This window comes from Sceloporus occidentalis, unplaced genomic scaffold (assembly GCF_023333645.1).
Source record: "Sceloporus occidentalis isolate IW3139 unplaced genomic scaffold, rSceOcc1.0.p SCAF_2, whole genome shotgun sequence".
NCBI classification, from domain to species: Eukaryota; Metazoa; Chordata; class Lepidosauria; order Squamata; family Phrynosomatidae; genus Sceloporus; species Sceloporus occidentalis.
Genome location: NW_028316982.1, coordinates 143785613 through 143810384, shown reverse-complemented (window position 1 = coordinate 143810384; position 24772 = coordinate 143785613). Strand labels below are relative to the sequence as shown.

General features: G+C 40.2%; 2 protein-coding genes across 3 annotated transcripts; one reads left to right on the top strand and one right to left on the bottom strand.

The window, feature by feature from the left end:
• On the bottom strand, positions 1–16090 carry LOC149319092 (protein aurora borealis-like). Of its 2 annotated transcripts, none has more exons than XM_089511100.1 (13): positions 15807–16090; positions 15659–15698; positions 14035–14199; positions 11625–11731; positions 11393–11438; positions 10308–10395; positions 8888–8953; positions 7742–7798; positions 6337–6560; positions 3976–4129; positions 2616–3199; positions 2075–2206; positions 1–796 (listed from the first exon to the last, which is right to left on the bottom strand). In XM_089511100.1, the coding sequence occupies exons 3-13, from the start codon at positions 14188–14190 to the stop codon at positions 704–706; spliced, it is 1707 nt and encodes a 568-aa protein (XP_089367226.1). In that variant the 5' UTR covers positions 14191–14199; positions 15659–15698; positions 15807–16090; the 3' UTR covers positions 1–703. The 2 variants fall into 2 exon arrangements, with proteins under 2 accessions (XP_089367226.1, XP_089367227.1); XM_089511101.1 differs by having other exon boundaries at positions 10314–10395.
• A 78-nt stretch (positions 16091–16168) lies between these two features.
• LOC149319091 (mitotic-spindle organizing protein 1) lies at positions 16169–22692 on the top strand. Its single transcript, XM_089507963.1, has 3 exons — positions 16169–16440; positions 19507–19652; positions 21493–22692. The coding sequence occupies exons 1-3, from the start codon at positions 16392–16394 to the stop codon at positions 21514–21516; spliced, it is 219 nt and encodes a 72-aa protein (XP_089364089.1). The 5' UTR covers positions 16169–16391; the 3' UTR covers positions 21517–22692.
• Positions 22693–24772: the final 2080 nt, after the last annotated feature.

The window sequence follows — 24772 nt, the reverse complement described above, 5'->3', positions numbered from 1 at the left end:
AGAAAACAAAAGAGTGCAATACAAAAGGTTTTGATTCATTAATTTTGCTATCTAGAGTTCAGTGATAATTGTAAAAAGCAGTTTTAAGGTCTGCATGTTTCTGTGCATGTAGTAAAACTTTTAAAAAGAAAAGCAATTTAAAAAGCAATGTACTGAACCCTAGGGATTTGCTTCTTTGTACAATCTTCAGCAAAAGATCTGAAAGGAGCAATGGTTACAGATACTACTTATTTTCATGGAAAATAGGATACACAAACTGTATGTGTGATTGCACAATTTTGTAAACTTCTGATTAATGCCTGGCTCAGATGAACAACAGCTCCCAGGAACAGAGAAATTATCTGGAGTTTGTGGCCTGGTATTACCAGTCTGCAAGGTGGTACTGGCCAACTGAATCTCTATCTGCAAAGTGTCTGTGCAGCCACTATGATTTTTGTGCAAGTCAAGACCCAATGGACAGTAAGCCAGAAGCAGCATCTTTCCATAAGAACTACCAGGGACCAAGCCCCAACAAATACCAGCGACTTAAGAACTCAAGTGGGAGTTGGGACATGTTGGTTTGCATTTTATATGTTACTCACTTAATGAGCTTTCTACTAGTAGAGAGCAATTGTACCAGTCACACCTTTCACATGTTTCTCAAACCTCCACTGTGCAACTCTCCATACAATCATACAACAGCCTGAAGCATGATATGTGCAGATCACTTTGGGAGGGGCATTCCTAGAAGACAGCTGCTGCTGGATTGATGAACAGGTTCATTTTCAGTCCAATATCTAGGAATGGTTTTTCCATGCTAGAAGTGAGGGAGAGAGAAAAACACAACCCAAAATGACACTAGATAACAAAAGCAACATTAATTAAATTACCTTCCATTCAGGCTATTTGATTAATGGATGGCAACTTAAGCCCCGGGCCTAATGTAGTCTGAAGCTGCATGGTGAAGAATGAAATGCAAAAGAACTTCTGGGTGATAAAATGCAATTCAGTCACGAAAAGTAAGCTAGGGCCACTAAATTGACAGATTTTTGAAAAGTTGAACATTGTGAAAGATCATGGAAATTATCTATATAAGTCATCTTCCATATTTGCAGGAGTTATGGACCAAGGAACCTTGCAAAAATGGGGGGAAAAACATGAATATATAACCACCACCCTCACAACATGAATGCCAAACAGTCCTCTCCCATCAAGAGTACCACCTGTAACTATCAACACAATCTCTGCCACATTTCCAAAGGGCTTCTACTTTCAATCTGATGTTAACAGACACAGCTGCAATGGATCCACCTTCTCCCTTTCACAGCCAGACAAAAGCAACACTGTATCTTCCCCACTTTGACAAACTGCATTCTCTTCATTTCCAAAGTCCACTCTTAATCTAGTGTTTGCAGCCATCACCACAAAGGGAATGTATGGTGTTGCTTTTGTTTGGCTGGGAGAGAGGGAGAGGAGGAGAGAAGTTGGATCCTTCTGGGGGTGGCTGCAAATATCAGATTCAAAGGGAAATCTTTGGAAATGAGGAGGATGCAAAGTTGGGCAAAGCAGGGAAATGTATGGTGTTGGTTTTGGATGGCTGGGAGGAAGGGTGAGGAAGGTGTGTGTGAAGAGGCTGACCTTGTTAAGTAGCAGCTACAGTTTTGAATAGTCAAATGTATGCTGAATCTCAAACCTGTGAATGTGGAGGGCTGACTATACATTTCTTTTAAATGAATACAGTATTCTGATGAGGAGGAAGAGGAGAACAGTCAGAATTCCTACCAAGGCTACTCATTTATAGAACATTCTAGTGGGGGCTCTGTGAAGGCACAAGACCCTCATTTGTATGTCCAACAATCACCGAGTCCTTGTGAAAATGCTTTTTGCTAATCCTTCTAAATGAGGACTATAGAACTTCAAACATCCTGTAATAGCCATTTTTATAATTTTACTAACTCAAGTAGGCAACACAGCCATAGAAAAGCATTTCTGTTAAATATTTAATCTTATCACACTGATTCAATTGATCCTTTAAATGCAGATTTTCTTTTTAACCCAGTCTGTTAAACATTTCCAAACCCCAGGGCACTCTTACCTTTGCTTTGAAAACATGAAATTTGTTCTGAATTTCACAAAGATGCATATCATTCTCTTTGCAACTCATCTCAGATCCAACTGTGTCCATAAGACTACTGGTACAAGTCTGGCCATTGTACCCACTATCCACCTGATAAAAATAAATTGGATTGGAGAAATGTTATTGGGGGGTACTGGCCTGGGGAGGAGTGCCAAAGCCTAACAAACAAGATATTGTTACACATGAATAATCTGAAATGTTTAAATTAAATTTAATGGGAAAAAATATCCTCCCAAGTCTAATAAAATAACATGTTAAACTTAGAATTACTGTTCCTCAAAACATTAAGTGTTACAATTTCAACACTTTAAAGACACTGGCATTTGTTAAAACATTACTTTTAAATGTGTTACTTACAAGCTCTGATTCTACATACATACCAAAATCTGGATTCCACTCAAGGTGTTACAAGTGTTTCATGCAAGATGTTAGCACTCTACATTTGAATGACTGCAGTGGGATGCAAAGCATTATATGGCTTCCCACCACTAAAACTTACCTGAAGACTACTGTTCTCACAGGGACTGGCACTGCTTTCAGCAAGAGGCGACATACAGATGCAAGATCCTTCAAAGTTCAAGCCAGCTATTGGCATGCCACCATTTTCAGCTGATCCTTTTACTGAGTCCTCTTCCAACATCCCTGGATCATCCATATCTACCAAATGGTTTTCCTTGAAACTATCAAGATCATGAATCACTGTCAACCCTTGTTTGTTGCCTTCAGAATGCTCTGGTGAAATGGACATTTGGGCAACCACTAAATGGGTGCCACGTGTGGAGGCATCTCCAGATAATGGATGCAGGTTGACTTTTGCCTGTTCTGGTGATGGATTTTCTTCAGCCATAGCACTTGCTGCCTCCACCTCTGGCTGCTTTTCACTGCAACTTTCAGGAGTAGAAGGTAAGCAAATGAGGGAGGTCTGATACATTGTTGCTCCTCGGCATGCCACAGTTCTCATGGGGGAACCATTTTTTAATGGAGAACATTCTGTGTAAGGACTGATGCTGCAAGGAGGAGCTGGTCGGCATGCATTTGAAACAGAAGGCATGTCTGGAGAGCGAAAAGTGAAGTGCCTTTGTTCTGCATTTGGTAGAAAAGGGACACACAGAATAAACCAACCCATTTCAAAGTAAAGATAGTCAAGAACTCTTCATAGGTCTTCACTATCTATACTGCAAAGGAACCATCCAATCATGTTAGATATTTTGGGATGTAAAATGAAAGAAAAAGGTTACCTTGTTGTTATCAACTTTGTTAGGGTCACAGATTTAAAATATTGTTTTTTCCTCGCGAAAAAGAATCCATCCTACCTACCCATATATACTAGATCTTATGTATAAGCTGAGGGCAGGTTTTGGGGCCAAAATTATGGATTTTGAAATGACCTGTGGATGATAAACCTTAAGGTCATGTAACAAAGGATGTAAAGGATGAAGGAATGGAAAACAATGCCAAAGACCTTAGAAAATTCCAGCAGGCATAACTGTGGTCAGACTAAAGGCTGGATGGATGAGAGAATAGAAGGGGGACAGTGGTTCCAGCACAGATGACATTCTTGCCTTTCACCAGGGAATGGTGAGTTAAAGTATAGTACTTACATTGACCCGTGGATAAGTCGATTTAGTTTTTTGGGGGTCAATTTTTTGACTAAAATTTCTAGACCTTATACAGTGAGCTCATGCCATACACAGGCTCATTATAAGTGGCTTTCATCTTATGCAGAAGCTGCTGGAAGCAAAGCGCTTTTTGCTTTACGCGGGGGGGGGGGGGGTCCAGAACAGACTGTACATAAGGATATGCAGTAAGTCATGGCATTGCATCAATTCAAGAATTAAATGGCACAATTACATACATACCTGATAATGGCGTCTTTCTTATCTGAATACCAATTGGAGAGAACGTTGGAGAAGCAGTAAATGCAGGATTTCTCTCTGGAAATGATGGACTAGTTAGGCTGCCCAGACTGTAAGTCCTCATACCTCCCTGAATAGGGCTGGAGGAAAACTGGCCCTTTCAACATACAAGAAAAATTCTCATAAGATTAAGAAGCAGTGGCACATCTATAAATGCATCTAAGTTTAAAATAATGAAACTCAATTTGTATTTTTGATGAGAAGCCCCAAATGGTATCCTTTATATCCCAAGTCTTTTAAGTCAAAGCTGGGCACATTTGTTTGATCGAAATAAGATCTGACTTGCATTATACAGAACTTTTTATTTCAGAGAAGTACGGGGTTTGCCTTAGATCCTGAGATGACCAAAAGACAACCAAAAAACTAAGGCGCGTTACAGATGGACCTAAGAGGCGCCATCCTCGCGCCGCGATTACGCGCGAGGGGCGGCACTTCTGGACGCGCCTTACTCCTTGCACGTAACCGATACATCAAGATAGCGGTGCCCTATACAGATGGGCGCTGCCATCTTGACGTAGCGGACTCTCTGCGTCCGCACGTCCAAACCCGGAAGAGACGTTGCGAGTGCGCACTTTGGCACTTGCGACGTCTCTTCCGGGTTGCCGGAAGGAGCGCGATTTTCGCGCTCCTTTTTTGCAGCGCGGAGGAGTCGCGCGGTTTGGCTGCTGCGGCTCCTCCACGCTGCAACTGGCAGCGGCCTGAGACCGCCCCTTTTGGGCGGTCTGTAACGGGCCTAAATGACAGTGATTCAAAAGCACTGAGTATTTAAAGCATCTGAACCTCTTTTCTTAAATTGTCCCTCTTCCTTTAATATTACTTTGCACTGAACATGCATGCTTCAGCAATATACAGTAGTGTATAATGGGGACTGAGAATGGACTTCTGTAGACCATACTGAACTACAGCTCCTATTTTCCCATACTACAGGCTATGGAGTGCAAGTCTGATGGGATTTGTAGTCCAACACCTGTAGGGCCATACTCACACAATTCTTAGAATGACAATTCCCAGCATACAGCCCAATATTCTCTTTACTGAAGAGAGGACCATGACAAACACTCTGCTCCTTGCAGTGTGGGCAAAATAAAACTCAGAATGAAAATCTCACAGCAGTCTATATTGGGTTTGATGCAGATTTAGCTCTGGCTACAGTAGAGCCATTAAAATTAATGGAACTCAGATTAGTCACAACTACTTTAATTCCCATTTATTTCAGAGGGTCTGCTCTAAGTTTGGATTGAACCCAATACACATTCAACTGAGAATATATTGGCAATGAGCAAAATGACAGCAAGATAAGAAATCAAGCAGGGGCTAATGTGCAGAAAAATAAAGTGACAAGATACAAAACTTGATGGAAAATGGGATACAGACTGAAAACTGTTCCCTGCTCAAAAGAGGAATAAAGTAGAGTGCAATTCTGAGCTAACACCACTGATCTGAATAGTGTTGACAATTATTACCAGGTAATGTCACAAGAAATGTCAAGTGGGTTCAAGATGCCAATCTACTATGCGCTGAACATCCACATGATTGGAAGCCACTTCAGCAAGCAACAAAAGCAAAACCTGTAGTGCAGACTTAAGAAACCTGCAACCCTCCAGATACTGCTGGATTACAACTTCCATAGTTCCTGACAACACTGCCTGGAAGTGAAAAGGACTGGTCAAATATCTGGAATGCCACAGATTCCCCTTACTGCCGTAATGGAACACAATAAATTTAATTTTCCTTCATCTGAGAATATGGGTGTTACATATAATATGAAGCTAGCATCTCACTATAATGAAGATCACTTATAGCATTCTCACACCCAAGCCAGCATTCACCAGATTTCCCCCAAGATTATTGTTATGTGCGTTCATGTCAAATTCAGTTTATGGTACCCTATCTTAGGGTTTTCTTCAAAAGATTTATTCAGGTTTGCTATTGCCTTCCATGACTGAGAGTGTGTGACTTGCCCAAGGTCACCCAGAGTGTTCCCATGGCTGAGTAGGGATTCAAACTCAGCACCCAAATCACTACAGCACACTGGCTCCTCCTCCCCACCTTCACCCCATCCCAGGATAGAGGTGGACAAATTGTACCCCTCCACATGTTGCCATGCAGCTCTCTTCAATCTAAGTTAGCACAGCTAATAGTGAGGGATGGAACTTCCAACAGAGTCCAGTAACCCTTGCTATAATACCAGCTAGGCCCAACTTAGCTCACATCCATGCAACTAGACATCACATTTCATAGACAAGCTGCCATACTGAAAAAGGATTCTATTTGCATCACCTAGTGTCTGTGCCAACTCCTTACCGAGCTTGATGTATTTAGAGGACTTTTACAGCGGACGGGAGAGATGTCTATTGAATACAGTACTCCAAGGGAGGCAGGAACATTGTGTGGACTGTGAAAAGCAGGGGATGAGTTCTCAGAGGAGAGGCTTCCATTCTCATCTAAAAACAGTTTTCTTCTCAGTGAGGAAGTACTCAGGTTTTCTTGAGACTGATCAGCTAATTCATCCATTTTAAAATATTCACCTGTGTAACGGGACAATGTAATTACAAATGTTTCTGTACAAACAGAAATCATATTTCCCTCGAAGAAGATTAACCATCCATTATGAAGCCAAGCCCTACCTCCAGTCCATCTGCCTTGGTCCAGGCCATGGAGGTAGCGAGGAACTGCTGGACCTCTTACCCTTTCCCTCCACCACTCCCTTCTCCTTTTGTGTCATGTCTTTTTAGATTGTAAACCCGAGGGCAGGGAACCGTCTAATTAAAAAGATTGTATGTACAGCACTGTGTAAATTTACAGCGCTTCATAAATAAAGGTTAATAATAATAATAATAATAATAATATTCTTATTATTACTAACAACATAAATATTTTTTCCTTCCCCAGACCTTGGCAGGTCACACTCTTCTGACGCCTCCCTGCAACTTCCCTTCCATGTCAAGACCATCACCATTTATTTTATTTTATTATTTTTAAACAGCTTATTTGAGTTAACACAGGTCTGTTGCAGAGGTGATGCATTTGAATGGCAAGGCACCCCCAGAGGATTCTGGAAACATGATTTGCCATTTTCAAGGCAAATGTTTTGGGGAGGCTGAGAAGTAACCAGGGGGCTGTACTAAAGTTCCGGCAGTCTGCATTTTCCCAACCCCTCTGCTGTAAAGAAACCTACAAAGCATGAAGGAGAAGCCATTAAAATTCCAGCCACCTTTGAGTCCAGTCACATAAAGTAAATATTCTTTGATACAACCTTGTACAGTTTAGGGTGCTGAAATCCCATTCATTTCAACTGGATTCACAAAGCAACTAGGTCACAGCCTGATCTTTTCTTCTATAAGGGGCATTACTATATTATCAGATAGCCCAGGCTTCCCTGGTGAAGGCACCAGTGAAAGGCACCAGAACAGGGAAAGCCAATATAGACTGATAAGAATCTGCATAGGGCAGAGGAGAGCAAATTTAATAGGAGTATGAGCCACATATCTTTTGTTCAAGTCTTATTTCAGTCATATACTGCTTGCATATTGGGCGGCCTCAGAACTGCAAAATGGGCAGATCATGTATGTTAAGCAAAAATATTATGTATGAGAGCTATGTATTATCACTGGCAGTATCAGCTTCTGCATAAAACTCAATTCTTTCTTGTAGATGTTTCTACAGAGGATCACTTAAACTAGACAGATTTTTTTTCCAGATTACATACCTAATATTTTTTCCATGTCAAAATCCAAAGGCAGAGACAATGCAGTCTGGCAAGCAGCTACAAGGAATAAGAAAAATTATCAAGGCAAAGTCATAAGACCCAACATAGGGTGGATAGTTCAATTATTTACTATGATGTACTGTAAGAATCCTCTATAAAGTTCCACCCTGCCTTTGTGTGGAGGTGATCCTGGGTTCTCAAAAGTTATGCCACTATAAGACATCCAGCATCTTCAAGTTATTCAAGATACACTTTACAAATAGTTTTTAAACAGTTCACTTTCCTTCTCCAGCAAAACTATGAGACAACTGAAAGCATTCTCTTCTGTTAATCTAAATATGGGTGCTTAAACAAGTCAGCTTCATAACCCTTTAGTTTCTTGTTTCATATAAGGCATAGTTCAGAATGACCAGATTGTCAGATTTAGACAAAATGACCAGCTGTTAATCAAAAATGAAAGTGAAACCTGTGCTGGAAAAGATATGTTCAGTGTATGAGCCTAAAGGTGTCTAGACTTGTTTCCATCATAACAAGACATGGTTTATTGTGACACTTAAGCACAGCAGATGCCAAACCTTAATTAACTGTTCTCTCTTTTCCTTTTGCCTCCTGTGTCCCCATTTCCTCTTCAGCATGATAACAAATGCATTTTTGAAACAATACTTTCCTTCTTAGCATCCCATCAATTTCATGGAAACTCACAAATGGTTAAATTTTCATCAACTCAAATACTAAAACAAACAATTCCCTCTTTGGAATAGGCTACATTTTAATGGTCTCTTTCTTATTCTATAATAGAGCAGGCCTGCACAACATATGGCCCAGGGACCACATGTGGCCTGCCATAAGTATTTGGGTGACCCACAAGGATGTGGAACAACTTCAAGGCTCCTCCACAGCTTGGCCTCCTCCTGAGGAGAGGGCCATGTGGAGGAGGAAGGGGCAGGCAGAGGTGGATGGAATTAATATTAATAACATTAATTATTAATAATTAATAAATTAATGTTTAATTAAAACCTATTTGTGGCCCAAAGAAATTTAACCTATTTTAATTTTGGCCTCTACCTACTATCAAGTCATGCAGGTCTGTAATAGAGAATACATTCTACTGAGCATGTGAACAATCTCATATTATATCGTACATACCATTACTTTTGCCAGGTTGCGCAGCTACTTCTCTGCCAATTGGTGAAGCATTATTCAGATCAGTATCTGTAAGATATAAAATTCTCAGTTTAAAACTGTAATAATATTAACATAAGTTGCAAAGGCAATGATTTGATATGTTTAGCTGTACACAAACACGCCTCACCCCATAGAAGTTAACATTAGTACGTACTTTCACAGGTCATATTTGGATGGATAGTTCGAACAGCCAAATTAGCTTAACTGTAGCAGAGGAATGGACCAAAAAAATAGTCTGAGATAGGAGAGCATAAGTGGAGGAGAGATTATACAAAGTGAAAGGATTTTAAAGAAAGTATTTCAGTCTCTTCAAACAACAATAACCTCAAAAAGTTCAAGCCTGCCACAGCAAAGGAAAGACATAGTGGTGAACTAGGCTGCAATCTGTTGAATTCTGGCTTCTCAAACCATGGCTTATCATTACACTTCAACTCACAATTGGCTTGCCCTTGCCTTATTTCCCCAGCAGGAGCTGACAAAAGGAAAAAGACAAGAAATGAGAGAAGGAAACTGTGGTTTGCCTATTCATTTGTGGAACAAGTAATGTCTAAAGCACAGCAAACACAATCACTAAGCAAAAGGAAGTAGGGCGGAAAAAAGCAAGTTCCATAGGCTAATTGTGTTGTAATAATAGATTAGTGCACACAGGGCAATCTTTTCCCATACAAGACTAAGGAAATACTAACAGAAATACTGGCTAAATTCTCGAATGCAGCTCATTCAGAATCTTTTCCCCCCTCCTTTTGAGGGCTACATTTCCTCAGGAACAGCACAGTTATTCCAGGGAGCTAAAACATGGAAGAGAGCATGGAGATGGCACCCAACTCTGTGTACCACAAGTGTGTGCAGCATTTCCTCTTTCCCTACCCTTTTTGCCATCCCGCATTTCTTCCTCTTCTAAGGACTCCCATCCCACACGCACAAACATGCTTAAAATGAAGAGAAGGCTACAGCTCCCAGCTTTGGCTTTTTCTAAGAAAAGAATGGCCAAGAAGCAGGCACACAGGTGGAATCAATAACAAAGCACAGCTGAAACAATTTCCATAAGGTATGAAATCATTCAAAGCAGACATACACACATGTTCCCTTGCTATATCACAACACTAGTCCCTAGAAGGTAAAAAGACAGATACTGTGAGACATATGCAACCCACAATCCAGTGGTTTCTCCACAACCTGAATAAATTTGTAAGACCACAATAAGAAGAAACTATAAAATCCTTGTTCAGTTTACAATAATTTGTTCAATTGTATCTAGAGCTATGGCTAGGATTTCAAGGAGAGTAAGTACACAACAAAAAGCAAAGTTGCATGAAGATCCATGTAGTTTGTATCAGAGATCTGAATCTTTCCAGTTTCAAAGACATGAGATTTAACTTACACTTACTGGTAGTTGAATTAAGCTGAGAAACCTGTTTCCCACTGTGATCTGTCCAAGGAGATGGTACAATAACACCTTTAGTGAAGAACTAAAAGAAAAATATACATAAAAGTACACCATTCAGTCAGTGCAATTAACTTCAGAGAGAAATAAATTATTTTTTTAAAGGCACATATATTTTTGTATAAGACTGATGTGGATGTGACGGGAACTAGTTTTTAACTGGAGCTACCAAGAGTCAGTATGGTGTAGTGGTTGGAGTGTTGAATCAGGGCACTTGGAGATCAGAATTCAAATCCCTGCATGATCACAGAAACTCACTGGGAGACCTTGTGCAAGCCACATACTCTCAGGCTCAGAGGAAAGCAAGGGCAAAACCCCTCTGAATAAATTCTGCCAAGAAAACCCCCAAATTAGGGTCTCCATAAATCAGAAATGATTGAAGGCATACAATAACAAGCAAAATCCACTGCACCTCACATTTTTATCCTCTGCCAGCTGGGATAGAGGCAAAGAACTCTAATCCTTCCTCGATGATAATCAGCCAACCATGACTAGCAAGAGCAGTCCCTTTGTTTTGCATGTATACAGAGCACTGTTTCAACACAGCACTGTCCTAAACAATCAAGTACCCCACAGTGAGGCCTGAAGGGTTTTGGGAGTCCAACAACATGTAGAAGGCCATAGGTTCCTTGTCTTAATTTCGACAAACAATTTTGCACACACAATAACACTTTCTGGACTGTTTAATTTTAGACTGTGGTCACAAGAACTGTTATCAACCAAGCTGCCTAGTAGTGGTAGTATCTGCAACACCCCATGATTCTATTTTCAGAGAGCAAAGAAAAGGCATTGTAAATCCCCCCATCCAATGCTTATGTGCAGGAATTTTTTGGTTGTAAATTATGTGGGAGCATTTCTATCTCTCTCTCTCTCTCACGCACGCACACACACACTTGATACATTTCTTTCTTCCAGTTTAGAATGCAAAGAACTGTCTGTCAAAACAGGACTTTGGTTTCAAGGACAATTATGAGAATTACAATATCCTAGGAGACATTAAAGTGTTTAATTTAACTTGTTACCTCTTCAATGGCTTTTTGCCTCTTTTCTTCTATCTCTTTATCTATTCTACAAAGTGTGAATAAAACACAAATTGAAACAATATTGTTAGTTAATTTCAATAAACAAGAATTCTGTGATGTAGAACAAAGGATATATAGACTGATATACTTGCTGAAACAATATAAAAGAGATAATTTACTATTTTGTTTTAATCATGGGAGTCTTTACAATATGTAATAGAAATCAACCAACCTGGCTTGGCTCAAATACAGTGCTTGACGACATATGTCTTCAGAGTCTATTTCCACAGGATTGATTAAAGCAAGTTTATCTATAGACCATCTGAATTTCCCTGGAGTCTATACAGGAAAGAGAACATTAACTGTGACAGTAATGAGCTTCCTATTTAAATAAGAAAAATATGTTATGCACATGCATAAATATCTACTAGTACTGGCACAATAAATTCCCCTACAGTGAGCTTTTTCCAGGACATTCATGGAGATTCCCTCTTGAAGAAATCAGTAATGAGAGAGAGGCTTCTTTTATCCAGCCTTGCTTCTGGTAAAGCTACATATCAAGTACAATTAGGACCTTCAACAAAATGTTGCAATGAGAAATGCTTCCTGTTTAGAATCCAGTCACCCTATTTCTTTCCTACTCTGGTGTCACTCTTTTTTGAAAAAAAGGGGTAATTTATTTATGGCCCCATATAGACAGGCCAAAATAAAGCTGCTTTGGGTCACTTTGGAGGTATGCTGTTTACACACACACCTTAAAGAGGCCAGAAGCTGAGCCAAAATTGTGCTCCAATTCTTAGGACTGGAGCATGGCTTTGGTGTGGCTTCTGGCCTCTTAGGATGCATGCAGCATTTAAACAGCATACCTCCAAAGTGACCCAAAGCAGCTTTATTTTGGCCTGTCTGTACGGGCTCATCATCATCATCATCATCATCATTATTATTATTATTATTATTAAGCTTTATTTATATAGTGCTGTAAATTTACACAGTGCTGTACATACAATCAATTAATTAATCTGTAAAAGGGAAAGAGCTCAAATCACATGATGCTTACATTTGGTCTTGGGGAATGAGGGTTAACCTCCAATTTTCCTCTCTATGCTTGTAAAATGATCTTTCACCTTAAGTACCTACTGTTTTCTCTGTAAGGACTGACTATGCTTAGTAATAATGGAGCTGTTTCAGTGCTCCCCCCTTGCTTTAGAGATATACTGTGTAAAACCTTTTGTCCTTTTGCATAAGTTGGCTCCCTGAGGCCTGCTGATACTTTCTCTTATTTATTTAATTTATTTACTTATTTATTTAAATAGCTAAAATATGTAATATACAAACATTTAAAATAGCCATTTTAACTATATTTAACACATTACCTTAAAAGCAATTAAAACCATTTATTACATTAGTATATTACATTACTTTAGTATATTATGGTTTTATTGTTTTGTTCTTGATTATATATGCTTGATGTCTGGTGAAAAGGACATTATAAACAAACAAACATCATCATCCCCATTATTACTTCAGTTTGAAAAACCAAAGCATTGTTTCTCTACATTGAGTGTGAGTGACCTGTGCCTTCCTGAACTATACTGGCAGCCCTTGAGTCCTAAAGATTCCCCAGATCTCCCTTTTTCTCTTGAAAATAGGCTCCTGGAAGCCTCTCAGATGCCTTTAAATAGATTGCAAGCCTGTTTAACAGGAAGTGGACTTCTGGCCAGTTCTGGATTTGGTCCCTTGTAGATTGGATTAGATAGTCTTTTTGATCCTTTCCAGCTCTAATAGTTTATGATTCTACAGGAATACCTAAATCTTCCTTAACTTTTGCGGAAGCACTGTCACACACAAAGGAGACTCAAGCATAAAAATGAATTTACTTGCCCCAAAGCTGCTACAAGTACACTGAGCGAGATGACCCAAAGACCTGACCCAGTATTAAGGTATTTTCCTATGTGTCTTAATTAACCTGTGTCCAGTTCTGGGCACCACAATTCAAAAAGGATGTTGACAAGTTGGAGCATGTCTAGAGGAGGGTCACGAAAATAATAAAGGGGCTGGAAACCATGCTTTATGAGGAAAGGCTTAGGGAGCTGGGTATGTTTAGCTTGGAGAAGAGACAGTTAAGAGGTGATATGATAGTCCTGTTTAAATATTTGAAGGGGTGTCACATTGAGGATGGAGCAAGTTTGTTTTCTGCTCCCCCAGAGAATACGACCTTGAACAATGGAAAAGAGATCCCACCTTACATTAGGAGGAATTTCCTGACAGCAAGAGCTGTTCAACAGTGGAAAACACAGGGAGTGGTGGAATCTCCTTCTTTGGAGGTCTTTAAACAGAAGCTAGATGGCCATCTGTCAGGGGTGCTTTGATTGGGAGTTCTTGTATGGCAGGGGGTTGGATTGGATGGCCCTTGCAGTCTCTTCCAACTCTATGATTCTATGACTTGTTAAGCTTCCCATTACGCTAAAGTGCAAGAGCATGGTCTATTGTTAATCTGGAATGCTTACAGGACACTTTGAATATGCCACAAAAAAGCAAGCAACCATTCTTCATCAAAATAAACCTTTGCCTGAGCTGTGTGCATGGTGTCCCTGATATGAATGGGATGTCCACAACCACATATAATAAAATATAAGTCATACCACTGAAGATTTTGAGGTTTTAAAAACCGTTGGACTGGAGAAAATCTGCTCCTGTAGACGGCTATAATCGCTTGGACTTTCAAAGGGGTTTTGGACCATTAGCTGCCCAGGAGTCTCTGGAGCAATATGCATCTTTGCCTCTTTTTCATCACTCATGTCAGTCAGCTGTATTTAGAAAGAAATATGCACGTTAAAGTCGAAGGCTTTCATGGCCGGCATCCATAGTTTTTTGTGGGTTTTTCGGGCTATGTGGCCATGTTCTAGAAGGGTTTCTTCCTGACGTTTCGCCAGCATCTGTGGCTGGCATCTTCAGAGAATGCTTGCCTGGAAAAAGTGGGTATATACATACTGTGTTAGCCTGGGAATGCAGGAGTGATTTGCATGTGTATTGTTCTGTGCTGATGGCAGGCCTCAGCCTGGGAGGCTAATGCAAAAGAGGATTAGTGTCTGCTAATTGGTGATCATTATCTGCTAGGAAAGCCCCTGACTCTGAGTGGTTTCCCATTTGCATTTGCTGAGCCCTTATTTTTCTATTCCTCAGGACTGGTAGCCAAATTTTGTTCACTTTAAGGGTTTCTTCTTTCTGGTTAGACCTGGACAATTTCAACCGGAAAGAAGAAACCCTTAAAGCTAAAGTGGAGCCAAACTGTGTTAATTCTGCAGTGCAGATGCAGCCTGGATGGAGCTGTAATAACAGTGCATCTCCCTCTGGCCCCAAAGGAAACGGAGGAAAGGGGTGGGCCTGACTACTACAACAGCTGTGTCCACACTGCAGAAATAACTCAGTTTGAGACTGCTTTAACTGTCATGGCTCAATGCTAGGGAATCCTGGGAACTGTAGTTTATCTGGGCAGCGGAGCCCCAATACTTCACAGTATTCAAAGTGTACTTTAAATTCTTTATACTTATAGCACTAAATACTATAAAGAGTTTAAAGTATTGAAGTAAGTGAATATTAAAATGCATTTAACTAGGAATGGGCCCCAGGTGCCAATGTGTACAGTAATATATAATAAAAATAATAATAATATATAAAAGATATTAAGTTATATTAATATATATGAATATATATTATACAATGTATATTAATTATATATTTTATACTATATCTATCTATCTATATAAAATATCATAATATAAAAATATAGCCTATGAGTTCCCTAGCTCTCTCTCTATATATTCATGTATATTATATAAATTCATATATGTATATATATTATAATATATCTAATAATATAAAAAATATAACCTATGACTTTTCTCACCTGTATATATATATATATATATATATATTATATAACATATGTCATATTATACCTATATGTTAATATATATTATATAATACACATATTAATATATATGAATATATAATATAAAAATATAGTCTGCAACTTCTGTAGCCATATATATATATATATATATATAATATTCATGTGTATTATATAACATATATGTATCTTAATAGATATATTATATATCTAATATAACATAAAAATATAACCTATGACTTCTCTCACCTGTATATGTGTGTGTGTATATATATATATATATGTTATATTATACTTATATATTAATATATATTATATAATACACATATTAATATAAACCCTATGAGTTCTCTCACCTGTTTCAAAGGTCGCCTCAGCCCACAATGAATAAAAGCACTAAAATAAGAAGCAGAAAGAGTCCAAATAAATAGCCAAATACATAAACAAAAGGCAGTCTGGCTCCACGGAGCAGAGCTCCCTCCGCCCCACAGGGACGCCCTTTACCTTCCTCAGTCCAAACTCCTTCTGCCTGCCCTCCTCCCAACTCCGCCGACCCCCTCCAGCTCTTTAACTCCTCTTCTGCTGGGGACCAATCAGCGACAGCCACTCTGCCCCTCTCAGCCAATCACGGCTCAGAGCGGGAACGTGTTTTTTTCCTCTTAGACGTTTGAATTGACAGGAAAGGGGAGGGGGAGGGGGTTCTCAAGGGCGGGGTTTCATTCAAAAGAAGTCGCATTCCCCATTGGGCCGCTGACTTGGCGCGTGCGCTCTCTGTGAGAAGAGGCTCGTCCATGTAACGAGGGCGAAAGCGATAGAGAATGTGCACTTCCGGTACCGTACCGGAAGCGGCCGTTGGAAAACGAACCATAGCCGAATCAGCAGCTTGTCTAGGACTAGCGTCTCGCTCGTCCTACCGAACGTGGGCGTGGCCGCGTCACCACTCATCCAGAACATCAATGTCTGTGGGCTGTTCCCTCTCTTGTGCTTTCTCTTTCGGTTCTGCTTCCGGGTCAGAGGGCGCTGCCAGTAGTGAAGCCGCCGCAGCCCTGTTGGATTTGGGCACTGCTTTCCTCGCTGCCTTGTTTCCTGATGGCGAGCCCTGCGACCAATTTAAACGCTGTGAGAGAGACTATGGATGGTAAGGAGCCCCCGAAGAGCAGGGCAAGGAGGAAGAGGGAGAGGAAGTCCCAGTTGGCCTGCCTTGCAGGGTTGTTGTGACAATAGGGCGGGAATGGTAATTATGGTTGCTATTAAGTACCATTAAGCCTGGAAAGGGCTTAGCAGGTTGAAAGTTGGGCTCTGGGGACCTGGGTTCGAATCACTGCTCTGCCATGGAAGCCCACTGGGAGACCATGGGCAAGAAGTCACACTCTCTCAGCCTCCTCAGAGGAAGGCAATGGCAAACCTCCTCTGAACAAATCTTGTCAAGAAAGCCCCATGATATCTCACTTTGCCATAAGTGAGATATGACTGGAAGGCACCCAAAGGCAGTGTTGCGTAGTGGTCTGAGCCTTGGACTGTGGTGTTGGGGGACAGGGTTTGAATCCCATGAAACCCACTGGGAGACCTTGGGCAAGAAGTCACACTCTCTCAGCCTCAGAGGAAGGCCATGGCAAACCTCCTCTGAAGAAACTTGGCAAGATAGGTTTCCATTAGGGTTGCCATAAGACACAACCTGAAGGCACAGCAACACAAGACTCCCCAGCATGGCATAGGGGTTTCAGCCTATCATGGGGTTTTCTAGGCAGGTTTCTTCACAGGGGGCTTCCCATTGCCCTCCTCTGAGGCTGAGAGAGTGTGGCTTGACCAAGGTCACCCAGTGGGTTTCCGTGGCTGAGCTGGGATTCGAACTCTAGTCTTAGTCCTACACTCACACCGCTGTGGCCGCTGGCTCCTTTACAAGCATATAGGGTAGATTAAATGTTCCTTACCTCTTTCTTCCTATACAAGTGCAAAGGAGCAGTCCTTATTATGTTTCGCCGTGAACAGCCTCGCTCACTCGGATTTGTGTCTCGGATTTTGGGTCCAGAAATCTCAGGGCCAGGAACAGCCCCGAACTGTCAGCTCTGCTCCCAGCTCAGGTTGCATCCACATTGCACAAATAAATCCAGGTTGACACCGCTTTAACTTGCCATGGCTCAGTGATATGGAAGGAACTCTGGGGGTTGTAGTTTTGTGAGACATTTAGCCTTTCACTACAGTTTCCGTAATTCCATAGCATTGAGCCGTGGCAGTTAAAGTGGCGTCAAACCGGATTATTTCTGAAGTGCGGGTGCAGCCTCAATGTGTGGCTCCTGTTCTAAGCCAGAGGGTCTGCTCTTAAGAGGAGTTGCTTGCTTTGAGTCACACAACCTTCCAGTTGTGTGGCTTTTTTCCCTGAGGCCTCAAGGGGAATAGCAGCTGCAGCATTGGCGACTGGTATTCAGAGGTATACTGCCACTGAGACTGGAGTTTCTACAGCAGGGGTCACAATACTGTGTTCATTTGTGGTGCAATATTACAAGTTCTTCCTTGTCAATTCTACAGCGTTATGATCTTGAGGCTCACTCATCACCTAATAAATGTTTATGGAGAATCTTTAGGGCATCTTGGGGCAGTAGTTGTTGTTCCCCTGGAATTGGCATTCAGAATTATACTACCACAGAAGAGTTCTGCAATGGTCATCTCAGCGCTCATAGTGAATCTGAAGCAGGGCATGAAAGTAATAGCTCTTGCTTCTGGTTCGTTCCCAGCATTTGGTGAACAAGTGTGGATGTTGCTGCTGAACATGAGTTTCTGTTTAGTTATCTGACTGCATTGCATTTGTCTAATGCCTCTTATTAAATCATTAAAACAAAACAAAACCCTTCAAAATACTACCCAAATCTGGCCACAGTCCTGCTGGGAAGCCCCAAATACGTGAGGGTTTCTTCTTGTATGCTACTTTGTGTGCCTTTTGAGGAGGAGGAGGAGGAGGAGGAAAAGACCAGGTTTTCAAATGCAAGAAATAAATGGTATGGCGTTGGGGGAGAATGGGGACTGAGTTTCCAGGAACCAGCTCCTGACAATATCATCATTGTCATACACTTAATACTGAAATACTATTTAAAGACTGTACACATGTGGAAAGATAAAGACGACATCTGCCCAAAAGCAGAAAAGCAAGACAGAAGAGGGAAAGGAGAGAAGAGACAGCAGACATTAGTGCTACAGCTTCTTCTCTGATTAACTGATGGAGTGAACCTGGTCCTATTTTGCAGCCATGCTAATAGTGAGAGATGTAGCCTTCTAGTGGATCAGAGGCTGTATCTGCACTACAGAATTAAAGAGTGCAGATGCAGCCTCAGTTTAACACCGTGTCATGGCTCCATCCTGTGGAATTCTGGGATTTGTAGTTGACAGAGAAGGCTAAAGACCTTGTAAAACTACTAATCCCAGCATTCCACATTTAGCTATGCCCATTCATGTGGTGTCAAACTGCATTATTTCTGCAGTGCAGATTAGACCTTAGTCTCATTGCTGGTGGCTTCCTGATCCCCAGTTTTGAGTCCTGCTAGAAAGGCAGAGTGGAGTTGCCAGTGTTGGCTGTTTTGTCCAAGTCCGCTGACTTCAGTATTCAGGTTGATTCTATTGGAATCAGTGGTATTTTACTCTGCTTCAGTTTTTTCCTCCTTTTTGGGGAAAAAATCTGGCATCTCTGACAATGTTTACAAGCAAATGTTTACAAGTACTGTACCTTCTTGTGTCAGTATTAAAAGTATGGACGCAAAGTTACAGCCAAATGAAAATATTCTGATGGGAGCTGTGAAAAAAAATCAGTGTAAAAAAGTGCCTGTTGAGCGTTTTACAGCTTGAATCTACTAGCCATTGCAGCTACTTTCATAGATCACAGAGCCCAGTAAAAGCCACTGTTCTGCTACAGAGAAAAATATAAGGTATGCGTAATGTGCATAAGGATCTCTGTCTGGCTTAATGGAGTCTTAAGGATGAATTAGGACTGATAGTGAAATTGTATTTATACAGCTCAGATTTATATCTCACAATTTTATAGCTATCATCAGAAAGTTCCTTAGAGTTCATGTATCTTATATTTTACCAGTGACAGTGAAATCGCATTTCTCACTTTTTGCCAGCAGGCATGTGAAAGTTATTTTTATATGTACAATGAACTATTGATTCTTAATTGAACTTAAACATTCAACTTCCATTTGAAAATATTTTTCAGTTCTTCTTGAAATATCAAGAATACTAAACACTGGACTAGATATGGAAACCCTTTCTATTTGTGTACGACTTTGTGAACAAGGAATAAACCCAGAGGCATTATCTGCTGTAATTAAGGAACTACGCAAGGCTACGGAAACCTTGAAGGTATGCTAAATATATGGGGAACCCACAAAATTGGAACAAGTCATGTTAAACTGTCTGTGAACCTGGTCTGTACATATTTATTGTACTTTCCAAAAGTCCAATTGACTGACTAATTGTACTTTCAAAATAGAATCATATTTTGAAAACTGTACTTTTCAAAACCTCAACTGCTTCCTAATGTCTGAGCAAATATTGCCTTTAAAAATGACTAACTTTGTAGTTGTCTATTTTCATTCACTTGGGGCTGTTATTTCCTCTCCTACTTTTTTCACAGGTAAGCAGATATCTCACCTAAACAAACAGATAAGGACTTAAAACCATGTTTTAGTCTCTGTTAGGGTAGATCCATTCAGTCAGATACTGAATTCATTACTAATGCAGATAATATTGATTCACTGGATCTACTCTAGTTCAAACTAGCAATTGGTTTTAGATGTTTGTGAGAAACTGATTAAGGAAAAATTGAGGACTTTCAGTGGTAAAAATATATATTGCTTTCCAATTAAAATCTATTACTTTTTAAATTTTCAACATGTTCTTCTAGTGTGTTATATGGAAGCAAGTGCAACTGAGGTCACAGAGGGGTTTACTTCTAAGTTCATACACAAAGTGTTGCAAACCTAGAATTTGTTCTAGCTCAAGGAGGCAATGGTTCTTAAGGCTGTGAGAGATAGCATATCATATTTATAGTAAATGGTGTGGCAACCCTTAACATGTATACTAGGGAATAAGAACCATTGAATTTACATGGGATGGAACATACAATAAACTACATGTTCTTTATTAGCTTTACATATGCAAAGTTATAGAATGACATCTGCCTCAAAGAGTAAAAATGTTAAAAGAAATGCTGGTATACATATTTTAACAGACTTCCTAGTACATTCCTAAAAGAAGTTCAACAGCGCTTCTGTTTTGCTGCAGGAAAGAAGGATATCTTCAGATAGTATCCGTCTCTTTTACTGCAGTAGGCAGGGATATTGAAATTAGGCTGAAGAGACCCCTTTCCTTTCTTTCACACAGTTATTAGTGTTACAACCTACTGGTTAGTTGACTCCTAGTTACTATTGCATTAGGGGAAGAAACAGTGGTGGCTGGTGGTCTCAGTGTCACCGGTCTGGTGAATGTACTCTGCATTATTGTTCTGTATGGCTCTGGATTTGGAACTATCCTGCAAATAGATATAGCCCCCTAAAAGTATGAACTAAAACCCAGAATCGGTTCACCATCCTACTGACATAGAAACCACCATTCACTACTGAAACAATACTAAGTTCACTGACTCCATGCCTGCAGCTTTGCTGGTGCCACCATTAGTGAGAGGTTTAAAGCAGAGAGCTGGTTCTGCTCATGCAGGCTCCCTACATAGGTAGGAGCCCTGTATGATCAGGATTTTAAATTCTACAGGAAATTTACATGCATAGATCAGGGTTCCCAGCTGAGACCACTTACCCCACTGCAGTGCCAGACCCAGCAATGGCATCTCACTTGTTCCTTCACATAATGATAATTGGGGGTCGGAATGAACACTTGTGTAGGTCTACAGTTCTGATAGTTCCTGCAAGTTGTAATGGATGGAATAAGTCCAGGATATCTGTACTGAAAAGTTTATGATTAACTGATTAGAACAGCTCTAGTGCACCAACTCTTGGAGCTGATGTGATGATTGTTTCCCCACCATCCTTTCAGCTACTCTGGAAAACCTAACCCAGTAATGCTTATTTAGATGTAACACATATTTAAATATAATAATGTATGTATAAATTGCTATAAGTGTCCATAATGTTGTTAGTAAGTTTTATTTTTGATGAACCCACTATAATCAAGTTACTCTTCCTAGGCAAATGAAAATATGACAAGCTGACTCTGTGGGAGAAGAGCTTTACATTGAGACGAAAGTTCACATAGGAACCTATCAAATGAACTGAAGACTGTCTCTTGTCTAGGACTATAGTACACGATTACTGCTTGTGTTGGTGTCTGTGCACTTCTAAAATCTTTACTGAAAAAGAAGAAAAACCATCGTAATGAAAGAATTTTAAAATGTTTGCTAGCAGCTAAATTCTCAGGCTGTCTTGTTTTTATTGCATATAATGCATTTGGAAATGTATAATTATGCATTCTACAAATCTTAATCATATTGGCAATCATATAAATTAAACAATTTTCATATACTGTATAAATCCTCCCAGAAGTACAATTGAAAGTTGGATTGCCGTTTCAGTAAACTTAAAAAGCAACTTTCTGTACTGTGAAGGAAGCTGCTATTTGAATAGGGATTGTTTATTTAAAATATATCTATATTGTATGTGCACAGTATCCTGTGAATATGTAAAGAAGCTTATGTCTGAGGCAGTGTTGTGCAGTATGGAAAGCATGAAGCTATGATTAAGCACCCATCTTGATTTCAGTAGAAGTATAAAGCATTTATTCCATCTGTTGAAATTAATGGTAACTAAAAGTGCTCAATTTGGACTGGATCACGATCTATATATCTTACAATTATGTCTTGTTACTTGCTGTTAAACACTGTCCACAGAATAATAGAACATCATTCACAGGAAAGGCTATCAAACTTTAGTTGCGGTAGATCAAATATTTTTATTTATGGACAATCTTGGTCTTTCTGTTTCAGAGTGGAACATTCATTTCATGACAGTGAGAAAATTGCTCATAAATCAGAGAGTGAGAATGTGTGAACTGTTGTAATACCAGTCATAACAAGAACATTTTTATGTGTTTACTCCATTGTTACTTTTTGTATTTCTAATTGTCATATGTTTTTTGTACAGCCCTTGTATCTTGTGTACTTGAAGCACTAACTTCAGTATCGGTGGTGCTAACATTGAAATCATCCTATTGAGTTTTATGCAATCAATCAGTTATATTTTAGGTTGTATGATGTCCCTGAGGGGAAAAAAAATCTATGGTAATACCGTAGTTCTTGAAATTCGTATTACTAATGTGACTACTTTTACTGCTAAGATGCCATAGCCTAGTGTGTCCCTTTATAAGAAATAAAAATATTATACAGCTGTGAGATTTGTGAGACGATATTCTTAAATCATAAATGTCCGACACAAATATTTCCTTAATGAAATCTTCAACGTGTAGTCCATCTTTTGGGAATTATAGGACACAACATTTCTATCACAATTTATGGTGCATACATAGTGGTAAAGTTTCTGACACACTGGTTGGCTGAAGTCCCTTCAGCCAAGAGAAATGTGGCAAGTTAGATTGATCTGTATAGAAGAAACCCAAGGCTGGGATAGTGGAGGAAGTGGTGATGAGATTAAAGGAAGGGTCCACAATCATTTGTCAGCAGCAGAGGGGCAAGATCTAGTGAACAGTAGATTTAAAAGGAGGTTCCAGGAAAGGGGAAGAAAAGTCAGGGAACTGTATTAGCAGAGGACTCTGAAGAAGCACCATAGCAATACAAGATCAAGTAAAGACTATGTGAGACAGAAAGAATTGGGAATACCAGTCACAAAACAGTACCTAAAAATTGGTGTGTGTGTGGGGGGGGGGGAGATCCCTACTGGAAAAAAGTAAGACTGACACAATATTTATTATTTTATTTTATTTATTATGGTATTTATACCCCACCCTTCAGCCCTAAAGGCTCTCAGAGCTGCTTACAGTTATTATTTTTAATTAGATGGTTCCCTGCCCTCAGGCTTACAATCTAAAAAGACACAACACAAAAGGAGAAGGGAATGGTGGTGTGGAAGGGGATCAGGTCCAGCAGTTCTTCTCTTCCTCTGAGGCCTGGACTAAGGCAGATGGACTGGAAGGAGGGCTCTTCTTAAGAATTGGCCCGATGGCGCTGGGCCTGTCTTTTCCCTCCCAGGCTGCATGGAGACATTACATAGGGCCTAGAGTGGAAAGGGCACCTGTAACTTTATGCCTGTGAATATTGCTCTTCCCAAACCCTCTGCCTTGTGCATTTCCTCTTGAAGGTCACAAACAGAGAAGTTTGATTGCCCAAAGTAGGATGCCAATCTATCTGCTAGCTCCCATGGTATTTTCCCACACACTATCCTATCCCAAACTCCCTGGAGTTGTCCTGACCTTATCACTGCTTGATACAATGCCATCCAAAGAATCCCTTTGGTAACTCTGGAAGTTAAAACATCAACCAGGTGGGAATCCCATTGCTTCTGGGATTCCTGGAAAATCAACCTAAACTGCCTCAAGTCAAGTTTGTCCCATAAATACCCCTGATTGGGCTCTGCTATTGCAGTCCAGTTGCAATCAGGCAGAAACTTTGTTAGGTTCAAGATCCATCAGTACTGCTGTCTGCTGCATACTATGTCATGTTCAACTCCCAGCTTTCTCTCAGATTGGAGCCTAGCTTCTGGAACTGGTAAGCATTGCCCATTGCTATCCACTACCAGCTTTTTATTTACCTTAGTTCTCGTGTGTGTGTGTGAGAGAGACTGAGTTTAGTGTAAGCACTGATTCCACTTTTTATAAATAAACTAAGGGCCTGTACAGACGGGCCAAAATAAAGCTGCTTTGGATCACTTTGGAGGTATGCTGTTTAAATAATGCATGCATCCTAAGAGGCTGTGCCAAAGCTGTGGTCCAGTCCTTAGGACTGGAGTGGCTTTGGCGTGGCTTCTGGCCTCTTAGGACGCATGCATCATTTAAACAGCATACCTCCAAAGTGTCCTGAAGCAGCATTATTTAAGCCTGTCTGTTTGGGCCCTAAACTAATTTGGAACCTGCTTCTGGAGTTCTCTAATTTCAGAATTGGTATACAATGGCTTAAGACCTCAGCTTTCCCTTACCAAAGCTCGTTCACTGCTTCCTACTGAGCTAAATTAATTTTCCCATTGAATACAATTAATTGCAATTTAGGTAACACTGAGGCCTACCATAAGTTGTAATACAGCTGCCCTATTCAACTCAAGTAATGGTAGGGGTTGGTAGGATTTGCAGTTCCACAATCTGCAGGATCACAAGTTTCCCATCTCTGAACTACTATAGTAACTGATGCCAAAATGTTCATTCTTTGGTGGTATGGGGATTTTGCTCAAATATATAGGTGATTAGAGTTTTCTGTTGGCATCTTAAACTCAGTCTTCTGCAGTAGAAAGGATTCATGCTGGAAA

Bases quoted from the DNA above. Each gene is read 5' to 3' on its own strand.
- LOC149319092 (XM_089511100.1), bottom strand. From the start codon at position 14,190: ATGAGTGATGAAAAAGAGGCAAAGATGCATATTGCTCCAGAGACTCCT. The intron at 6,561-7,741 runs GTATGTAATCTG...CCCGTTACACAG, and splicing joins TGACATGGAAAAAATATTAG to GTGAATATTTTAAAATGGAT. The intron at 4,130-6,336 runs GTAAGGAGTTGG...GTATGTTGAAAG, and splicing joins CTCTAAATACATCAAGCTCG to GGCCAGTTTTCCTCCAGCCC.
- LOC149319091 (XM_089507963.1), top strand. From the start codon at position 16,392: ATGGCGAGCCCTGCGACCAATTTAAACGCTGTGAGAGAGACTATGGAT. The intron at 16,441-19,506 runs GTAAGGAGCCCC...AATATTTTTCAG, and splicing joins TGTGAGAGAGACTATGGATG to TTCTTCTTGAAATATCAAGA. The intron at 19,653-21,492 runs GTATGCTAAATA...TACTCTTCCTAG, and splicing joins AGGCTACGGAAACCTTGAAG to GCAAATGAAAATATGACAAG.